The 19,502-nt window shown below is 44.5% G+C and overlaps 1 protein-coding gene across 2 annotated transcripts in view; it reads left to right on the forward strand.

Annotated features, from left to right (window-relative positions):
- Nucleotides 1-19,502, forward strand: part of grip1 (glutamate receptor interacting protein 1) — a 421,581-nt gene that overhangs the window by 253,507 nt on the left and 148,572 nt on the right. The window contains exons 8-11 of one of the 2 annotated variants that reach the window (XM_071331723.1): nt 461-608; nt 2,405-2,574; nt 8,710-8,868; nt 16,656-16,805. In XM_071331723.1, coding sequence (XP_071187824.1) covers nt 461-608; nt 2,405-2,574; nt 8,710-8,868; nt 16,656-16,805 — 627 coding nt within the window. The remainder of the gene's footprint in view (nt 1-460; nt 609-2,404; nt 2,575-8,709; nt 8,869-16,655; nt 16,806-19,502) is intronic. The other variant, XM_071331724.1, reaches the window with a different exon arrangement.

The following is a 19,502-nucleotide window of genomic DNA, read 5'->3' on the forward strand; positions in this document are numbered from 1 at the left end:
TGTGTGTGTGTGTGTGTGTGTGTGTGTGTGTGTGTGTGTGTGTCTCCATTACCTGTGTATTGGCCGTGGTCCATATGTCAACATGGTCCATTTACAGCACAGTGACGGAGGTTTCTGGTTATTGTGGCGGTGAAATCCATTTCTCGTTGATGGGATGGTGTGTGAGCGTGTGCAGTGTGTGATTGTTAACAGCAGTGTCACCCTTAAAGGTGTTATGTTGTAGAATATTGATATGTTTGAGACTGTGGGATTATGTTACCATCAGCAACACTTCCATGACAAACTGACTACAGACTGACTAACCCATGTTCTATCTCCCTCCCTCCCTCCCTCCCTCCCTCCCTCCCTCCCTCCCTCCCTCCCTCCCTCCCTCCCTCCCTCCCTCCCTCCCTCCCTCTCTCTCTCTGTCTGTCTGCCTGCCCACTCCCTCTCTCCCCCCTACCTGTCTCCTCTCCTCCAGACTCCATAGCCACAGCTTCAGGGCCTCTGCTGGTTGAGGTAGCCAAGTCCCTGGGGTCCAGTCTGGGCCTGGCCCTCAACACCTCCATGTACTGCAACAAGCAGGTCATCATCATAGACAAGGTCAAGCCCGCAAGCATCGCAGACAGGTAACTGCTGGGCCCGCGGAATATATGTCCTGTCCCTACAGACACGGACACACTGCAGACATAGAGAGACAGAGAGACAGAGAGGGAGAGAGAGAGAGGGGGGGGGAGAGAGAGAGAGGGGGAGAGGGAGAGAGAGAGAGAAAGGGGGAGAGAGAGAGAGGGGGAGAGAGAGAGAGAGCGAGAGAGAGAGAGGGGGGAGAGGTAGGGAGGGGGAGGGATAGAGATATGGAGGGAGAGAGGGAGGGAGGGAGGGGGGGGGGGAAGAGAGAAAGAGAGAGAGAGAGAGAGAGAGAGAGAGGGAGGTGGGATAGAGAGAGGATGAAAGAGAGAGGTGCTTTTTATGTGATGACTTATCTGTGGGGCTCCTGTACAGCCTCTATTTCTTCCTGACAGGAATCGATACAGAGGAAGAAAGAGAGAAAAGAAAGAGAGAAAACAAATGAATGTGCAGGTGGAAGCTTGTAGCCGGTGTCTGTCTTTGAGACGTTTGATAGTTTGAAATGTATAAACGCTTAGCGGCTAATTATAGAAATTCAATAAGTCATATGTGGTCTGACGCTTAGCGGGCGGCCTGGAATAACAACAGAGAAACACAATGCTGAGTGGAGGGAAAATATAGGGTATTTCCCTAATGGCACTCTATACCCTATATAGTGCCCTAGGACCCATAGGCTTCTGATTAAAAGTAGTGCACGATGTAGGGAATAGGGTGCCATTTGGGACCACAGCACAGTCTTTATGAGGAGACCTGGTTCTACGGAAGGAGAGAAGTTTTCTTCCTTCCCTCACTGACTAAAATCAGATAGTTCTAGAGCCTCTGAAGACTCTCATTAAAATATTTGCCCAAAGCTCTCAGTTAGACTCTTGTTGACTACTTTGTGGATGTGAGAAGACTAAGTAAACAAAATGTGTGTGGATACATCTCCACCCACCTCATCTTCCTCTCTCTCTCTCTCTCTCTCTCTCTCTCTCTCTCTCTCTCTCTCTCTCTCTCTCTCTCTCTCTCTCTCTCTCTCTCTCTCTCTCTCTCTCATATCTCCAAGTCTGAGTCAACAGGGGGATGGGATTGGAAGAAGAAATCTGCACCCCAAATTGCCCAATATTTCCTATATGTACTATGGGCCCTATTCAGACTTGAGATAAGTTGACTTAATATGGACTTGTCTTTTTTTAAACTTAAGTCCATTTTAATTTAAGTCTACTTATCTCAAGTCTGAATTGGGCCCTATTTAAGTATTTTTTTTAACTTAAGTCTGTGTTAATTTAAGTCTACTTATCTCAAGTCTGAATTGGGCCCTATTTAAGTATTTTTTTAAACTAAAGTCCGTGTTAATTTAAGTCTACTTATCTCAAGTCTGAATTGGGCCCTATTTAAGTATTTTTTTAAACTTAAGTCAGTGTTAATTTAAGTCTACTTATCTCAAGTCTGAATTGGGCCCTATTTAAGTCTTTTTTTAAACTTAAGTCAGTGTTAATTTAAGTCGACTTATCTCAAGTCTGAATTGGGCCCTATTTAAGTCTTTTTTTAAACTTAAGTCAGTGTTAATTTAAGTCTACTTATCTCAAGTCTGAATTGGGCCCTATTTAAGTCTTTTTTAAAACTTAAGTCAGTGTTAATTTAAGTCTACTTATCTCAAGTCTGAATTGGGCCCTATTTAAGTCTTTTTTAAAACTTAAGTCCGTGTTAATTTAAGTCTACTTATCTCAAGTCTGAATTGGGCCCTATTTAAGGAGTATTTTAGAATGTCCCCTAAAAAATGTCCTCTCTAACAAGAAGTGATGTCATCTCTCTGTAGGTGCGGGGCGCTGCATGCGGGTGACCACATCCTGTCTGTGGATGGCACCAGTATGGAGTACTGTACCTTGGCCGAGGCCACACAGCTGCTCGCCAGCGCCTGTGAACACGTCAAGATGGAGATCCTGCCACACCACCAGACCAGGCTGGCCCTCAAGGGCCCTGAACATGGTACTGACCCTATCCCTAACCCTGACCCCTAACCCCACCACCAGACCAGGCTGGCCCTCAAGGGCCCCGAACACGGTACTGACCCTAACCTTAACCCTGACCCCTAACCCCACCACCAGACCAGGCTGGCCCTCAAGGGCCCTGAACATGGTACTGACCCTAACCCTAACCCTGACCCCTAACCCCACCACCAGACCAGGCTGGCCCTCAAGGGCCCTGAACATGGTACTGACCCTAACCCTAACCCTGATCCCTAACCCACCACCAGACCAGGTAATAATACTATATCTACTAGTCTAGTAATGACTAATCAGGTAGTGATACTATATCTACTAGTTTAGTAATGACTAATCAGGTAGTAATACTATATCTACTAGTCTAGTAATGACCAATCAGGTAGTAATACTATATCTGCTAGTCTAGTAATCAGGTAGTAATACTATATCTACTAGTCTAGTAATGACTAATCAGGTAGTAAAACTATATCTACTAGTCTAGTAATCAGGTAGTAATACTATATCTGCTAGTCTAGTAATCAGGTAGTAATACTATATCTGCTAGTCTAGTAATGACTAATCATTTACATTTACATTTAAGTCATTTAGCAGACGCTCTTATCCAGAGCGACTTACAGGTAGTGATACTGTATCTACTAGTCTAGTAATGACTAATCAGGTAGTAATACTATATCTACTAGTCTAGTAATGACTAACCAGTTAGTAATACTATATCTACTAGTCTAGTAATCAGGTAGTAATACTATATCTGCTAGTCTAGTAATCAGGTAGTAATACTATATCTACTAGTCTAGTAATGACTAATCAGGTAGTAATACTATATCTACTAGTCTAGTAATCAGGTAGTAATACTATATCTGCTAGTCTAGTAATCAGGTAGTAATACTATATCTACTAGTCTAGATATACGGATCACCACCTCAAGCTGAACCTCGGCAAGACGGAGCTGCTCTTCCTCCCGGGGAAGGACTGCCCGTTCCATGATCTCGCCATCACGGTTGACAACTCCATTGTGTCCTCCTCCCAGAGTGCTAAGAACCTTGGCGTGATCCTGGACAACACCCTGTCGTTCTCAACTCACATCAAGGCGGTGACCCGTTCCTGTAGGTTCATGCTCTACAACATTCGCAGAGTACGACCCTGCCTCACACAGGAAGCGGCGCAGGTCCTTATCCAGGCACTTGTCATCTCCCGTCTGGATTACTGCAACTCGCTGTTGGCTGGGCTCCCTGCCTGTGCCATTAAACCCCTACAACTCATCCAGAACGCCGCAGCCCGTCTGGTGTTCAACCTTCCCAAGTTCTCTCACGTCACCCCGCTCCTCCGCTCTCTCCACTGGCTTCCAGTTGAAGCTCGCATCCGCTACAAGACCATGGTGCTTGCCTACGGAGCTGTGAGGGGAACGGCACCTCCGTACCTTCAGGCTCTGATCAGGCCCTACACCCAAACAAGGGCACTGCGTTCATCCACCTTTGGCCTGCTCGCCTCCCTACCTCTGAGGAAGTACAGTTCCCGCTCAGCCCAGTCAAAACTGTTCGCTGCTCTGGCACCCCAATGGTGGAACAAACTCCCTCACGACGCCAGGTCAGCGGAGTCAATCACCACCTTCCGGAGACACCTGAAACCCCACCTCTTTAAGGAATACCTAGGATAGGATAAAGTAATCCTTCTAACCCCCACCCCCCCTTAAAAGAGTTAGATGCACTATTGTAAAGTGGTTGTTCCACTGGATATCATAAGGTGAATGCATCAATTTGTAAGTCGCTCTGGGTAAGAGCGTCTGCTAAATGACTTAAATGTAATGTAAATCTAGTAATCAGGTTGTAATACTATATCTGCTAGTCTAGTAATCAGGTAGTAATACTATATCTACTAGTCTAGTAATCAGGTAGTAATACTATATCTACTAGTCTAGTAATGACTAATCAGGTAGTAATACTATATCTACTAGTCTAGTAATCAGGTAGTAATACTATATCTACTAGTCTAGTAATCAGGTAGTAATACTATATCTGCTAGTCTAGTAATCAGGTAGTAATACTATATCTACTAGTCTAGTAATCAGGTAGTAATACTATATCTACTAGTCTAGTAATGACTAATCAGGTAGTAATACTATATCTACTAGTCTAGTAATCAGGTAGTAATACTATATCTACTAGTCTAGTAATCAGGTAGTAATACTATATATACTAGTCTAGTAATCAGGTAGTAATACTATATCTGCTAGTCTAGTAATCAGGTAGTAATACTATATCTGCTGCAGGTTTTCATTGGAGCTGTGAGTAGTAAAGTAATTTTTATAGACAGATGAACAGACAGAGAGACACATTTAGTTGTTTCAACTGTCCTTTATTACCAGAGAGGGAATAGGACAGAGGAGAGGATAGAGATTACACACACACACACACACACACACACACACACACACACACACACACACTACACACACACACACACACACACACACACACACACACACACACACACACACACACACACACACACACACACACACACACACACACACACACACACACACACACACACACACACACACACACACACACACACACACACACACACACACACACACACACACACACACACACACACACACACACACACACACACACACACAGGGATTATCCAACCACCACTGCTCTGTTCCATAATCTGCAGGTTTAAACCTCTGAGTACAGGTGACATTTCTACAAGCAGTATGAGGTTGATCAGTATCATGTACCTGGGGGATTTGGGAACCAGCACTACATCCCCCATGGAACCCTATTACCTACATAGGAATGCATCTAAAGTAGTGCACTACATCCCCCATGGAACCCTATTACCTACATAGGAATGCATCTAAAGTAGTGCACTACATCCCCCATGGAACCCTATTACCTACATAGGAATGCATCTAAAGTAGTGCACTACATCCCCCATGGAACCCTATTACCTACATAGGAATGCATCTAAAGTAGTGCACTACGTACCCCATGGAACCCTATTACCTACATAGGAATGCATCTAAAGTAGTGCACTACATCCCCCATGGAACCCTATTACCTACATAGGAATGCATCTAAAGTAGTGGTCTAATGTAGTGCACTACATAGGGAATAGGGCTCTGGTCTAAAGTAGTGCACTATATAGGGAATAGGGCTCTGGTCTATAGTAGTGCACTATATAGGGAATAGGGCTCTGGTCTAAAGTAGTGCACTATATAGGGAATAGGGCTCTGGTCTAAAGTAGTGCACTATATAGGGAATAGGGCTCTGGTCTAAAGTAGTGCACTATATAGGGAATAGGGCTCTGGTCTAAAGTAGTGCACTATATAGGGAATAGGGCTCTGGTCTAAAGTAGTGCACTATATAGGGAATAGGGTGCCATTTGGACACGGCCCAGGGTTCGTGTTGGATCTGAGGATTATAAAACAGGCTTTATGACAAGGCCCAGACAGCTTTTCTCTCCCACTGCATCGCGATAACGCCACAGTTACCCACTGAGACATTTATCAAACGTTTATGACAATGATAATGTTTTCTTTTGGGAAAGGTGTGTAGATTTCTGGATGAAATCCAATGTTTTCTCTGTCTGGTGTTATCTGATGCGATAAGATACTAGTGCATTCTGGACAGGGGGTGGGGGATGGATCAGAACCCTGATAGGATGAAATACATGACAGACAAGCCAAGCAGCCAACCACACTAAGCCGTCTGTGATAATGGGGAGAAAGGATGTTGTCATTTTCAATGTTGTTTTGTGTGATATTATCCACACAGACAATCTGCTTATTGTTATCTGTGCTTTACTGCCACGTCTGAAGGAGAAAGGACAGAGTGTGTTGGGCGTTTTGGAGGGTTTTCATGTCCTTTAAAGGACTATTGCTGCCAGGATTTAAACTACTGCTGTTCAACAAGCTCATGATCAATGTTCCCAAAAATCTTTTTTGGGGGGGGGGTCACTGAACAAATTTCGGGACTGCTGAGCGCAAACTTGAATGTTGTGAAAACACCTTCCGGTAGGCGTTTACTGTGAACACTGAGGCTGTATCCGCTTTATGTTTTAACGGTGGCCGAGTAGGCTACTGTGGCTGTTTGATCATAATGTAGGCCTACCAGAGTGGCCTACCATCAAAAACAAGAGATAGGTAGCCACAGCTGTCAACTAGCTAGAAACAGCAGTCAACAAGCTAGAAACAGCAGTCAACTAGCTAGAAACAGCAGTCAACTAGCTAGCCATGGCAGTCAACTAGCTAGAAACAGCAGTCAACTAGCTAGAAACAGCAGTCAACTAGCTAGCCACAGCAGTCAACTAGCTAGAAACAGCAGTCAACAAGCTAGAAACAGCAGTCAACTAGCTAGAAACAGCAGTCAACAAGCTAGAAACAGCAGTCAACTAGCTAGAAACAGCAGTCAACTAGCTAGCCACAGCAGTCAACTAGCTAGAAACAGCAGTCAACTAGCTAGCCACAGCAGTCAACTAGCTAGCCACAGCAGTCAACTAGCTAGAAACAGCAGTCAACTAGCTAGCCACAGCAGTCAACTAGCTAGAAACAGCAGTCAACTAGTTAGCCACAGCAGTCAACTAGCTAGCCACAGCAGTCAACTAGCTAGCCGCAGCTGTCAACTAGCTAGCCACAGGTGTCAACTAGCTAGCCACAGCTGTCAACTAGTTAGCCACAGCTGTCAACTAGCTAGCCACAGCTGTCAATTAGCTAGCCACTGCAGTCAACTAGCTAGCCGCAGCTGTCAATTAGCTAGCCACAGCAGTCAACTAGCTAGCCGCAGCTGTCAACTAGCTAGCTAGGTAGCCGTGTAGCTTTCTAGCACATTCACTCATTTGTTTGTAAACAATTAGCAAGCTAGCTAGTTAGCTACCACATGTTCTTGTCAAACTGTCAACAGAGCAGCTAGCAAGCAACAAGATATGCCAAATACCAGTCTAAAAAGCCACTTGAGGGCAAATAAATCAGATTTGACCGTTCAGACACAAGTCGCATGGTCAGGAATCAGATTTGAAATATCAGATGTGCTTTTTGGTTGTTCAGACTGTCGTAAAAAGAACAGATTTAAAATCGGATATACCAAAAAATTGTATTTGAGTCACTTCAAACAGCCAATGTGAACAAAGCTTGACAGTAACAGGTATTCCAATAGCAATCACTCTCTATGTCCCAAATGGCACCATATTCCCTTTGTAGTGCACTACTTAGTGCGGCAGGTAGCCTAGTGGTTAGAGCGTTGGACTAGGAACCGTAAAGGTTGCTAGATCAAATCCTTGAGCTGAGAAGGTAAAAATCTGTCTTTCTTCCCCTGAACAAGGCAGTTAACCTACCGTTCCTAGGCCGTCGTTGTAAATAAGAATATGTTCTTAACTGACTTGCCTAGTTAAATAAAGGTAATAAATAAACTTTCGACCATGGGCCCTGGTCAAAATGAGTGCACTGTATAAGGACTAGCATGGCGTTTTGAACGAAGGGGTATTGAAGTTTTGACGTGTTATAATTCATTTCAGAAGTATTGATGTCCTGCCAGACAATAGGACTGATTCAGCTGTCACAATGTGCTGGAACTGTGGTCTGGAATCTGTTTAAAATCATGTATTGTTTAGTGATCCCTTCTAGAAGCCTCCATGAAAAGGCAAAGGACGACTGGGCACCTTGATTTAACCTGATGTCTGTGCCTCCTGTGTCCCAATCACATGATATTTTATCTCCTCCTGAAAACCGTTGACGGACTGAACACATTTACCTTGATGTATTTTCCCCCCCTCACCCCTGTTTTACCCTTGTTCCAATCCCCTTGTTCCCCCCCCTCACCCCTGTTTTACCCTTGTTCCAATCCCCTCACCCCTCACCCCTGTTTTACCCTTGTTCCAATCCCCTCGTCCCCCCCCCCTCACCCCTGTTTTACCCTTGTTCCAATCCCCTCGTCCCCCCCCCCTCACCCCTGTTTTACCCTTGTTCCAATCCCCTCGTCCCCCCCCTCCTCACCCCTGTTTTACCCTTGTTCCAATCCCCTCGTTCCCCCTCCACACCCCTGTTTTACCCTTGTTCCAATCCCCTCGTTCCCCCTCCTGATCCCCTGTGGTGCTTCTCTCTGTTTGTGACCAGTCAAGGTGCAGAGAAGCACGCGGACCCTTCCCTGGGAGTCCTCTTCAGCCAACAACAACAGCAACTTCCTCCCCTACCAACACTATAACACCTACCATCCTGACCAGTCCCAGAGACACCAGGCCTCCAAGCACCACAAAACCTCTCCCAACAACCCCCGTAATGTTCCTTATTCTCCTCTTCCCTAGTCCTCTTCTTTCTCTGGTCTTCATTGTCTTTCTCCTCTGAGTCCTGCTCCTGTTTGTTCCTCTCCCTCCTCATCCTACTCCTCTCCTTCTTCCTCCTCCTCCTCCTCCTCCTCCTCCTCCTCCTCCTCCTCTCTTCTCCCTCCTCCTCCTCCACTCCACTCCCTCTTCCTCCTCCTCCTCCACCTCGTCCTCCTCCTCTCCATCCTCCATCCTCATCTCCCTCTTCCTACTCTCCATCCTCCTCTCCCTCCTCTTCCTCCTCCTCTCCCTCCTCCTCCTCTCACTCCACCTCTCCTCTCCCTCCACCTCTCCCTCCTTTTCTTCCACCTCATCTTCCTCCTCTTCCTCCTCCTCCTCCTCCTTCTTCTCCTGCTCCTTCATCTTTGATCCTTTCATCTATTTATTTCTGTTGAGCTCAGATTTTTTTTGGTTTGAAGTGATATTTTCTTTCTCTCATCTGGTTTCCTGGGCTGAAGGAAAATAGAGCGGAACTAAAGTCCTCTTCTGGCTCTCTCCATCTCTCTCTTTCTCTGGCTCTCTCCATCTCTCTCTCCGGTGTTCTCCATCTCTCTCTCCGGTGTTCTCCATCGCTTTCTCCGGTGTTCTCCATCTCTCTCTCCGGTGTTCTCCATCTCTCTCTCCGGTGTTCTCCATCTCTCTCTCCGGTGTTCTCCATCTCTCTCTCCGGTGTTCTCCATCTCTCTCTTTCTCTGGTTCTCTCCATCTCTCTCTCCGGTGTTCTCCATCTCTCTCTTTCTATGGCCCTCTCCATCTCTCTCTCCGGTGTTCTCCATCTCTCTCTCTCTCCGGTGTTCTCCATCTCTCTCTCCGGTGTTCTCCATCTCTCTCTTTCTCTGTCTCTCTCCATCTCTCTCTCCGGTGTTCTCCATCTCTCTCCGGTATTCTCCATCTCTCTCTCCGGTGTACTCCATCTCTCTCTCCGGTGTTCTCCATCTCTCTCTCTCTCCGGTGTTCTCCATCTCTCTCTCCGGTGTTCTCCATCTCTCTCTTTCTCTGTCTCTCTCCATCTCTCTCTCCGGTGTTCTCCATCTCTCTCCGGTGTTCTCCATCTCTCTCTCCGGTGTTCTCCATCTCTCTCTTTCTCCGGTGTTCTCCATCTCTCTCTCCGGTGTTCTCCATCTCTCTCTTTCTCTGGTTCTCTCCATCTCTCTCTCCGGTGTTCTCCATCTCTCTCTCTCTCCGGTGTTCTCCATCTCTCTCTTTCTCTGTGTCTCTCCATCTCTCTCTCCGGTGTTCTCCATCTCTCTCCGGTATTCTCCATCGCTCTCGCCGGGTATTCTCCATCGCTCACTCCGGTTCTCTCCATCTCTCATCTCTCTCTTTCTCTGGCTTTCTCCATCTATCTCTGGCTCTCTCCATCTTTCTCTCTCGCTCTTGCTCTCCATCTCTCTCTCCGGTTCTCTGCATCTCTCCATTGTCCCTGAAAGCCACTGAGCTGAGTGTTGTATGTATTACCTCATCTAGGGCATTAAAGCAAGGTGCTCATGTTAGTACAATGTAAACATGGCTAGCCTGTTAACTGCCCCAGGTAAACTGTCTCCGGTTCACACACACACACACACACATACACACACACACACACACACACCTCCAACACACACACAGTGGATGGAGCCGTCTAGGGTTGGTGGGTCTTTGTGCGTGACCACCCAGGTGTCTCGAGGGTTTCCTGAGACAGCTTGTCAATGTTAATGAATAGCACCAGCTCAACCACTAATACTATCTTCTAATTGGCCCCGTCTGCTACACACACCAGGTAGATTACAGTAGATTAGATATCTGTCTCTCTCTCTCTCTCTCTCTCTCTCTATATATATATATATATATATATATATATATAACGATAACTGGACAGATCAACATTATATTTAAAGTAAACTGTTCTCTATTCATAAATAATTGAGTCCTTTAACCAGCCATGCCATTGCTGCATCCTCCATGATTATGCCACTTGTTCCTGGTGCTATTGATCCAGCCTGTCATCTCCTAGTCTACTGCATCTCAAGGACAAGTCAGCAGAGAGGTGGAGCGAGAGAGAGATGCCTTCTAGACTCCACTCAGAGCTTGACAGGCTGTGTCCTACTGCATCTCAAGGACAACTCAGCAGAGAGGTGGAGCGAGAGAGAGATGTCTTCTAGACTCCACTCAGAGCTTGACAGGCTGCGTCCTACTGCATCTCAAGGACAAGTCAGCAGAGAGGTGGAGTGAGAGAGAGATGTCTTCTAGACTCCACTCAGAGCTTGACAGGCTGCGTCCTACTGCATCTCAAGGACAAGTCAGCAGAGAGGTTGAGCGAGAGAGAGAGATGTCTTCTAGACTCCACTCAGAGCTTGACAGGCTGCATCCTCCTGCATCCTACACTATGCTCTTAACAGTACTTTTGACCAGAACCCTGTGGGGGAAGAGAGTGAATAGAGGAGGTAGTCACGACAGCTCCATTCTCCTGATTGATGTCAATTACCCATAATACACCACAAACCCATCAATGGCTTTCAAATCATTTGGTGTTTTTCTCCTTTTTCGTTTCTGGCTTTTTTTTTTCTCTCTAGACTTAATTTGTTCTGCCATCGATGGGAGGTCAAAGTTCATTTGTTCTGCCATCGATGGGAGGTCAGTTTTCATTTGTTCTGCCATCGATGGGAGGTCAAAGTTCATTTGTTCTGCCATCGATGGGAGGTCAGAGTTCATTTGTTCTACCATCGATGGGAGGTCAGTTTTCATTTGTTCTGCCATCGATGGGAGGTCAGAGTTCATTTGTTCTACCATCGATGGGAGGTCAGAGTTCATTTGTGCTGCCATCGACGGGAGGTCAGAGTTCATTTGTGCTGCCATCGACGGGAGGTCAAAGTTCATTTGTGGGTCCAAATGTTTTACAGAGCCTGTTTGAGTTGATATTGAAAACATGTGGGTTTTATTCCATACATGTCAGAGTTACACGGCCAGTATACTTGAATTAGAATGGGTATATTTTAATTATAGTCAAATGTCATCAATATGTCAGAGCTCCATAGAGTAGGTTAATATACTGTAATAGAGTAGGTTATTATACTGTAATAGAGTAGGCTATTATACTGTAATAGAGTAGGTTATTATACTGTAATAGAGTAGGTTAATATACTGTAATAGAGTAGGTTAATATACTGTAATAGAGTAGGTTAATATACTGTAATAGAGTAGGTTAATATACTGTAATAGAGTAGGTTAATATACTGTAATAGAGTAGGTTAATATACTGTAATAGAGTAGGTTAATATACTGTAATAGAGTAGGTTATTATACTGTAATAGAGTAGGTTATTATACTGTAATAGAGTAGGTTATTATACTGTAATAGAGTAGGTTATTATACTGTAATAGAGTAGGTTAATATACTGTAATAGAGTAGGTTATTATACTGTAATAGAGTAGGTTAATATACTGTAATAGAGTAGGTTATTATACTGTAATAGAGTAGGTTATTATACTGTAATAGAGTAGGTTAATATACTGTAATAGAGTAGGTTATTATACTGTAATAGAGTAGGTTAATATACTGTAATAGAGTAGGTTATTATACTGTAATAGAGTAGGTTAATATACTGTAATAGAGTAGGTTATTATACTGTAATAGAGTAGGTTAATATACTGTAATAGAGTAGGTTATTATACTGTAATAGAGTAGGTTAATATACTGTAATAGAGTAGGTTAATATACTGTAATAGAGTAGGTTATTATACTGTAATAGAGTAGGTTATTATACTGTAATAGAGTAGGTTATTATACTGTAATAGAGTAGGTTATTATACTGTAATAGAGTAGGTTATTATACTGTAATAGAGTAGGTTATTATACTGTAATAGAGTAGGTTAGAATGGCTACTCATCACCTTGAGCCTGAACCGCTCTGAAACCCTGTCCCCTGTCTCCTGTCTCCTCTCCTGTCTCCTGTCTCCTGTCTCCTGTTTCCTGTTTCCTGTTTCCTGTCTCCTGTCTCCTGTCCCCTGTCCCCTGCCTCCTGTCTCCTCTCCTGTCTCCTGTCTCCTCTCATGTCTCCTGTCTCCTCTCCTGTCTCCTGTCTCTGTCCCCTGTCTCCTGTCTCCTCTCTCCCCTCTCCTGTCTCCTGTCTCCTCTCTCCTGTCTCCTGTCTCCTCCTATCTCCTCTCCTGTCTCCTGTCCCCTGTTTCCTGTCTCCTGTACACTGTCCCCTGTCTCCTGTCCCCTGTCTCCTGTCCCCTGTTTCCTGTCCCCTGTCCCCTGTCAACTGTATCCTGTCCCATGTCTCCTGTCCCCTGTCTCATGTCCCCTGTCCCCTGTTTCCTGTCCCCTGTCTCCTGTCCCCTGTCTCCTGTCCCCTGTTTCCTGTCCCCTGTCCCCTGTCAACTGTATCCTGTCCCCTCTCTCCTGTCCCCTGTCTCCTGTCTGTCTCCTGTCTCCTCTCTCCTGTCTCCTGTCTCCTCCTATCTCCTCTCCTGTCTCCTGTCTCCTGTCTCCTGTCCCCTGTCTCCTGTCCCCTGTCTCCTGTTTCCTGTCCCCTGTCCCCTGTCAACTGTATCCTGTCCCATGTCTCCTTTCCCCTGTCCCCTGTCTCCTGTCCCCTGTCCCCTGTTTCCTGTCCCCTGTCCCCTGTCAACTGTATCCTGTCCCATGTCTCCTGTCCCCTGTCTCCTGTCTGTCTCCTGTCTCCTCTCCTGTCCCCTGTCTCCTGTCCCCTCTCCTGTCTCCTGTCTCCTGTCCCCTATCCCCTGTCTCCTCTCCTGTCTCCTGTCCCCTGTCCCCTATCCCCTGTCTCCTCTCCTGTCTCCTGGCTCCTGTCTCCTGTCAGCCTGAGACAATTAGTTGGCATTTATTAGCCTTAGTCTTGATGTTATTTCTTAATTAACAGATGGATTACAGGACTTAGACACACACACACACACACGCACACGCACACGCACACACACACAGGGCTTAGAGACTGGTTGTCTGTGATGGTCTCATTACCGGGTGCTGAAGGATACACAGGCTTTGTCTCAGGCTTAGAGTAGTTAGTCTAAGAGATGACCGAGGTATTGTTGCTCACACACACACACACACACACACACACACACACACACACACACACACACACACACACACACACACACACACACACACACACACACACACACACACACACACACACACACACACACACACACACACACACACACACACACACAGTATGTTAGTTGATGAGGTTTCTGTATTGGGGGTTACAGTATGTTAGTTGATGAGGTTTCTGTATTGGGGGTTACAGTATGTTAGTTGATGAGGTGTCTGTATTGGGGGTTACAGTATGTTAGTTGATGAGGTTTCTGTATTGGGGGTTACAGTATGTTAGTTGATGAGGTGTCTGTATTGAGGGTTACAGTATGTTAGTTGATGAGGTGTCTGTATTGAGGGTTACAGTATGTTAGTTGATGAGGTGTCTGTATTGGGGGTTACAGTATGTTAGTTGATGAGGTGTCTGTATTGAGGGTTACAGTATGTTAGTTGATGAGGTGTCTGTATTGGGGGTTACAGTATGTTAGTTGATGAGGTGTCTGTATTGGGGGTTACAGTATGTTAGTTGATGAGGTGTCTGTATTGGGGGTTACAGTATGTTAGTTGATGAGGTTTCTGTATTGGGGGTTACAGTATGTTAGTTGATGAGGTTTCTGTATTGGGGGTTACAGTTTGTTAGTTGATGAGGTTTCTGTATTGGGGGTTACAGTATGTTAGTTGATGAGGTGTCTGTATTGGGGGTTACAGTATGTTAGTTGATGAGGTTTCTGTATTGGGGGTTACAGTATGTTAGTTGATGAGGTGTCTGTATTGGGGGTTACAGTATGTTAGTTGATGAGGTTTCTGTATTGGGGGTTACAGTATGTTAGTTGATGAGGTGTCTGTATTGGGGGTTACAGTATGTTAGTTGATGAGGTGTCTGTATTGGGGGTTACAGTATGTTAGTTGATGAGGTTTCTGTATTGGGGGTTACAGTGTGTTAGTTGATGAGGTTTCTGTATTGGGGGTTACAGTGTGTTAGTTGATGAGGTGTCTGTATTGGGGGTTACAGTATGTTAGTTGATGAGGTGTCTGTATTGGGGGTTACAGTGTGTTAGTTGATGAGGTTTCTGTATTGGGGGTTACAGTATGTTAGGTGATGAGGTTTCTGTATTGGGGGTTACAGTGTGTTAGTTGATGAGGTGTCTGTATTGGGGGTTACAGTATGTTAGTTGATGAGGTGTCTGTATTGGGGGTTACAGTATGTTAGTTGATGAGGTTTCTGTATTGGGGGTTACAGTGTGTTAGTTGATGAGGTGTCTGTATTGGGGGTTACAGTATGTTAGTTGATGAGGTTTCTGTATTGAGGGTTACAGTATGTTAGTTGATGAGGTGTCTGTATTGGGGGTTACAGTATGTTAGTTGATGAGGTGTCTGTATTGGGGGTTACAGTATGTTAGTTGATGAGGTGTCTGTATTGGGGGTTACAGTACGTTAGTTGATGATGTTTCTGTATTGGGGGTTACAGTATGTTAGTTGATGAGGTGTCTGTATTGGGGGTTACAGTATGTTAGTTGATGATGTTTCTGTATTGGGGGTTACAGTATGTTAGTTGATGAGGTTTCTGTATTGGGGGTTACAGTATGTTAGTTGATGAGGTGTCTGTATTGGGGGTTACAGTGTGTTAGTTGATGAGGTGTCTGTATTGAGGGTTACAGTATGTTAGTTGATGAGGTGTCTGTATTGGGGGTTACAGTATGTTAGTTGATGAGGTGTCTGTATTGGGGGTTACAGTGTGTTAGTTGATGAGGTTTCTGTATTGGGGGTTACAGTATGTTAGTTGATGAGGTGTCTGTATTGGGGGTTACAGTATGTTAGTTGATGAGGTTTCTGTATTGGGGGTTACAGTATGTTAGTTGATGAGGTGTCTGTATTGAGGGTTACAGTATGTTAGTTGATGAGGTGTCTGTATTGGGGGTTACAGTATGTTAGTTGATGAGGTTTCTGTATTGGGGGTTACAGTATGTTAGTTGATGAGGTGTCTGTATTGGGGGTTACAGTATGTTAGTTGTGGTTAGTTAACTTTTGCATTCCAATGATGCCCATCCCTTCATGTTATTCACTTGTTTCTCTTCTCCATCCCTCTCTCTTCTCCATCCCTCTCTCTTCTCCATCCCTCTCTCTTCTCATCCCTCTCTCTTCTCCATCCCTCTCTCTTCTCTCTCCCTCTCTCTTCTCTCTCCCTCTCTCTTCTCCACCCCTCTCTCTTCTCCATCCCTCTCTCTTCTCCATCCATATCTCTTCTCCATCCCTCTCTCTTCTCCATCCCTCTCTCTTCTCCATCCCTCTCTCTTCTCATCCCTCTCTCTTCTCATCCCTCTCTCTTCTCCATCCCTCTCTCTTCTCTATCCCTCTCTCTTCTCCATCCCTCTCTCTTCTCCATCCCTCTCTCTTCTCCATCCCTCTCTCTTCTCCTTCCCTCTCTCTTCTCCACCCCTCTCTCTTCTCCATCCCTCTCTCTCCTCCACCCCTCTCTCGTATCTATCCCTCTCTCTTCTCCATCCCTCTCTTCTCCATCCCTCTCTCTTCTCCACCCCTCTCTCGTATCTATCTATCCCTCTCTCTTCTCCATCCCTCTCTCTTCTCTCTCCCTCTCTCTCTTCTCCATCCCTCTCTCTTCTCTATCCCTCGCTCTTCTCCACCCCTCTCTGGTATCTATCCCTCTCTTTTCTAATCCCTCTCTCTTCTCCTCCCACAGCTCTAGGCTCATCCTTCTCTCCTACCTCAATGAGTGCGTACAGTCTGAGCTCTCTCAACATGAGCACCCTGCCCAGGAACATGTACCCCACCAGCCCCAGAGGAACCATGACCAGGAGGAAACTCAAGAAGAAGGACTTCAAGAGCTCACGTACGTTCCCTTAAAACTTCTTGCAGATCAGTGGGACGGTAGCGGCCCACCTGGCCAACATCCGGTGAAATGGCAGAGCGCCAAATTCAAATTAAATTACTATAAATATGAAACTTTCATGAAACCACAAGTGCAATACATCAAAATAAAGCTTCACTTGTTGTTAATCCAGCTAAGGTGTCAGATTTCAAAAAGGCTTTACGGCGAAAGCAAACCATGCGATTATCTGAGGACAGCATCCAGCACACAAATGCATAACAAATCATTTTCAACCACGGAGGTGCGACACAAAAGTCAGAAATAACGATATAATAAATGCCTTACCTTTGAAGATCTTCTTCTGTTGGCACTCCAATATGTCCCAGAAACATCACAAATGGTCCTTTTGTTCGATAATGTCCTTCTTTATATCCCCAAAATGTCCATTTATTTGGCGCGTTTGATTCAGAAATACACCGGTTTCAACTCGCCCAACATGCCTTGCATGCCTGTGTACTTGCAATAAAAGACTTCAGCCCTTCACAGTGACACGAACAATTTACAGCCGTACTTCTTCATTCCTCAAAAGAAAAACATCAACCAATTTCTAAAGACTGTTGATATCTAGTGGAAGCCATAGGAACTGCAACCAGGGCCCATATAAATCAGGATTCCCAATGAAATTAGTGGAAAACACAATGAGCTCAAAATGTTTTTCCCCTGGATGGATTGTGCTCAGGGTTTTGCCTGCCAAATCAGTTCTGTTATACTTACAGAAAATATATTTAACAGTTTTAGGTACGCCAGAGTGTTTTCTATCCAAATCTACTAATTATATGCATATCCTAGTTTCTGGGCCTGAGAAACAAACTGTTTACTTTGGTTACGCTTTTCATCCGAACGTGAAATACCGCCCAAGATCCCGAAGAAGTGTAGCTCATAGTTTAACATGGAAATATCTGCTGACACTTTGTGAATGATGTAATAATATAGACTTTCCTTTGTGATTTATTTTTGGGTTATTTTCAAATGTAAAGTGATTTATGGTGAATATAGCAAACAATATACAGTATAGTCAACAATCTGTCTGGAAAAACCATAAAATAACTGAACAGACAGCTGGTCTGGATGAAGGACCATGAAATAACTGAACAGACAGCTGGTCTGGATGAAGGACCATGAAATAACTGAACAGACACCTGGTCTGGATGAAGGACCATGAAATAACTGAACAGACAGCTGGTCTGGATGAAGGACCATGAAATAACTGAACAGACAGCTGGTCTGGATGAAGGACCATGAAATAACTGAACAGACAGCTGGTCTGGATGAAGGACCATGAAATAACTGAACAGACAGCTGGTCTGGATGAAGGACCATGAAATAACTGAACAGACAGCTGGTCTGGATGAAGGACCATGAAATAACTGAACAGACAGCTGGTCTTGATGAAGGACCATGAAATAACTGAACAGACAGCTGGTCTGGATGAAGGACCATGAAATAACTGAACAGACAGCTGGTCTGGATGAAGGACCATGAAATAACTGAACACACACCTGGTCTGGATGAAGGACCATGAAATAACTGAACAGACAGCTGGTCTGGATGAAGGACCATGAAATAACTGAACAGACAGCTGGTCTGGATGAAGGACCGTGCTAGAGTTATAATGTGTTATTAACTGGGTCAACCTAATTCAACTGTACCGGCACCACCGATCGTTCACAACGGTTCTCTGAGTACCTTTCGTTTGGTGTGGAATGTGGAGTGTTTTTGTGTTATTGCTCTCTGTGTGTTCCAAGAGTGTTATACAATACCTCTGTTCTCCTGTGGAGAGAATAGCAGTTTCCTCCTCGTCATCTATTACCGTTTCATTATCATGGACTTTTCTGGGTCTTTTGTATTTATCAGAAGTAGCTGAGGTAAACGGAGAACAGCACGCTGGTTATGGATCCCCTGTGTGTGATTCCTGCTGTGTCACTAACCCATGATTATACTTCCTAGACACCCACACAGTTATGTCTCTCTCTCTCTCTCTCTCTCTCTCTCTCTCTCTCTCTCTCTCTCTCTCTCTCTCTCTCTCTCTCTCTCTCTCTCTCTCTCTCTCTCTCTCTCTCTCTCTCTCTCTCTCTCTCTCTCTCTCTCTCTCTCTCTCAATTCAATTCAATTCAATTGACTTTATTGACATGGCAAGTTATTATTACTTACATTGTCAAAGTATACATATCGAAAAATTTAAATAAAATATATATGTATATATATACACAAAATATATATATATTTATATATAAATAAATGGTGGGACTAACAGTAATAATAATAGTAGTAGTGGACATGGGATTACCATTAATAACAGCTACAACAACAATATTAATCAGAACAACAATACATTAAAGCAACAGTAGTAGACCAGTGTCAACATGACTGAGAAGACACATGACCTGGTACGAAAGACAAAACAAAACTAAGCTAAATGGGAAATATTATCAACATTACTTTGCATTTTTCACTGGCTGTCCCTCAGGCTATGGCAGGAGGACACATATTTGGCTGCCAAAACTGCACATTTTGGCTTTTCACCCAACAAATATTTGAATTTTTCTTCATCTTTTATAGTTTCAAATTCTTTGTATTGAATTATAATTTTGGGAAAGAAATATGCTCTTAGGTCTGAGTATTTGTCACAGTGTAGTAGGAAATGCACTTCTGTCTCTA

This window comes from Salvelinus alpinus, chromosome 11, assembly GCF_045679555.1.
Source record: "Salvelinus alpinus chromosome 11, SLU_Salpinus.1, whole genome shotgun sequence".
Taxonomy (NCBI): Eukaryota; Metazoa; Chordata; class Actinopteri; order Salmoniformes; family Salmonidae; genus Salvelinus; species Salvelinus alpinus.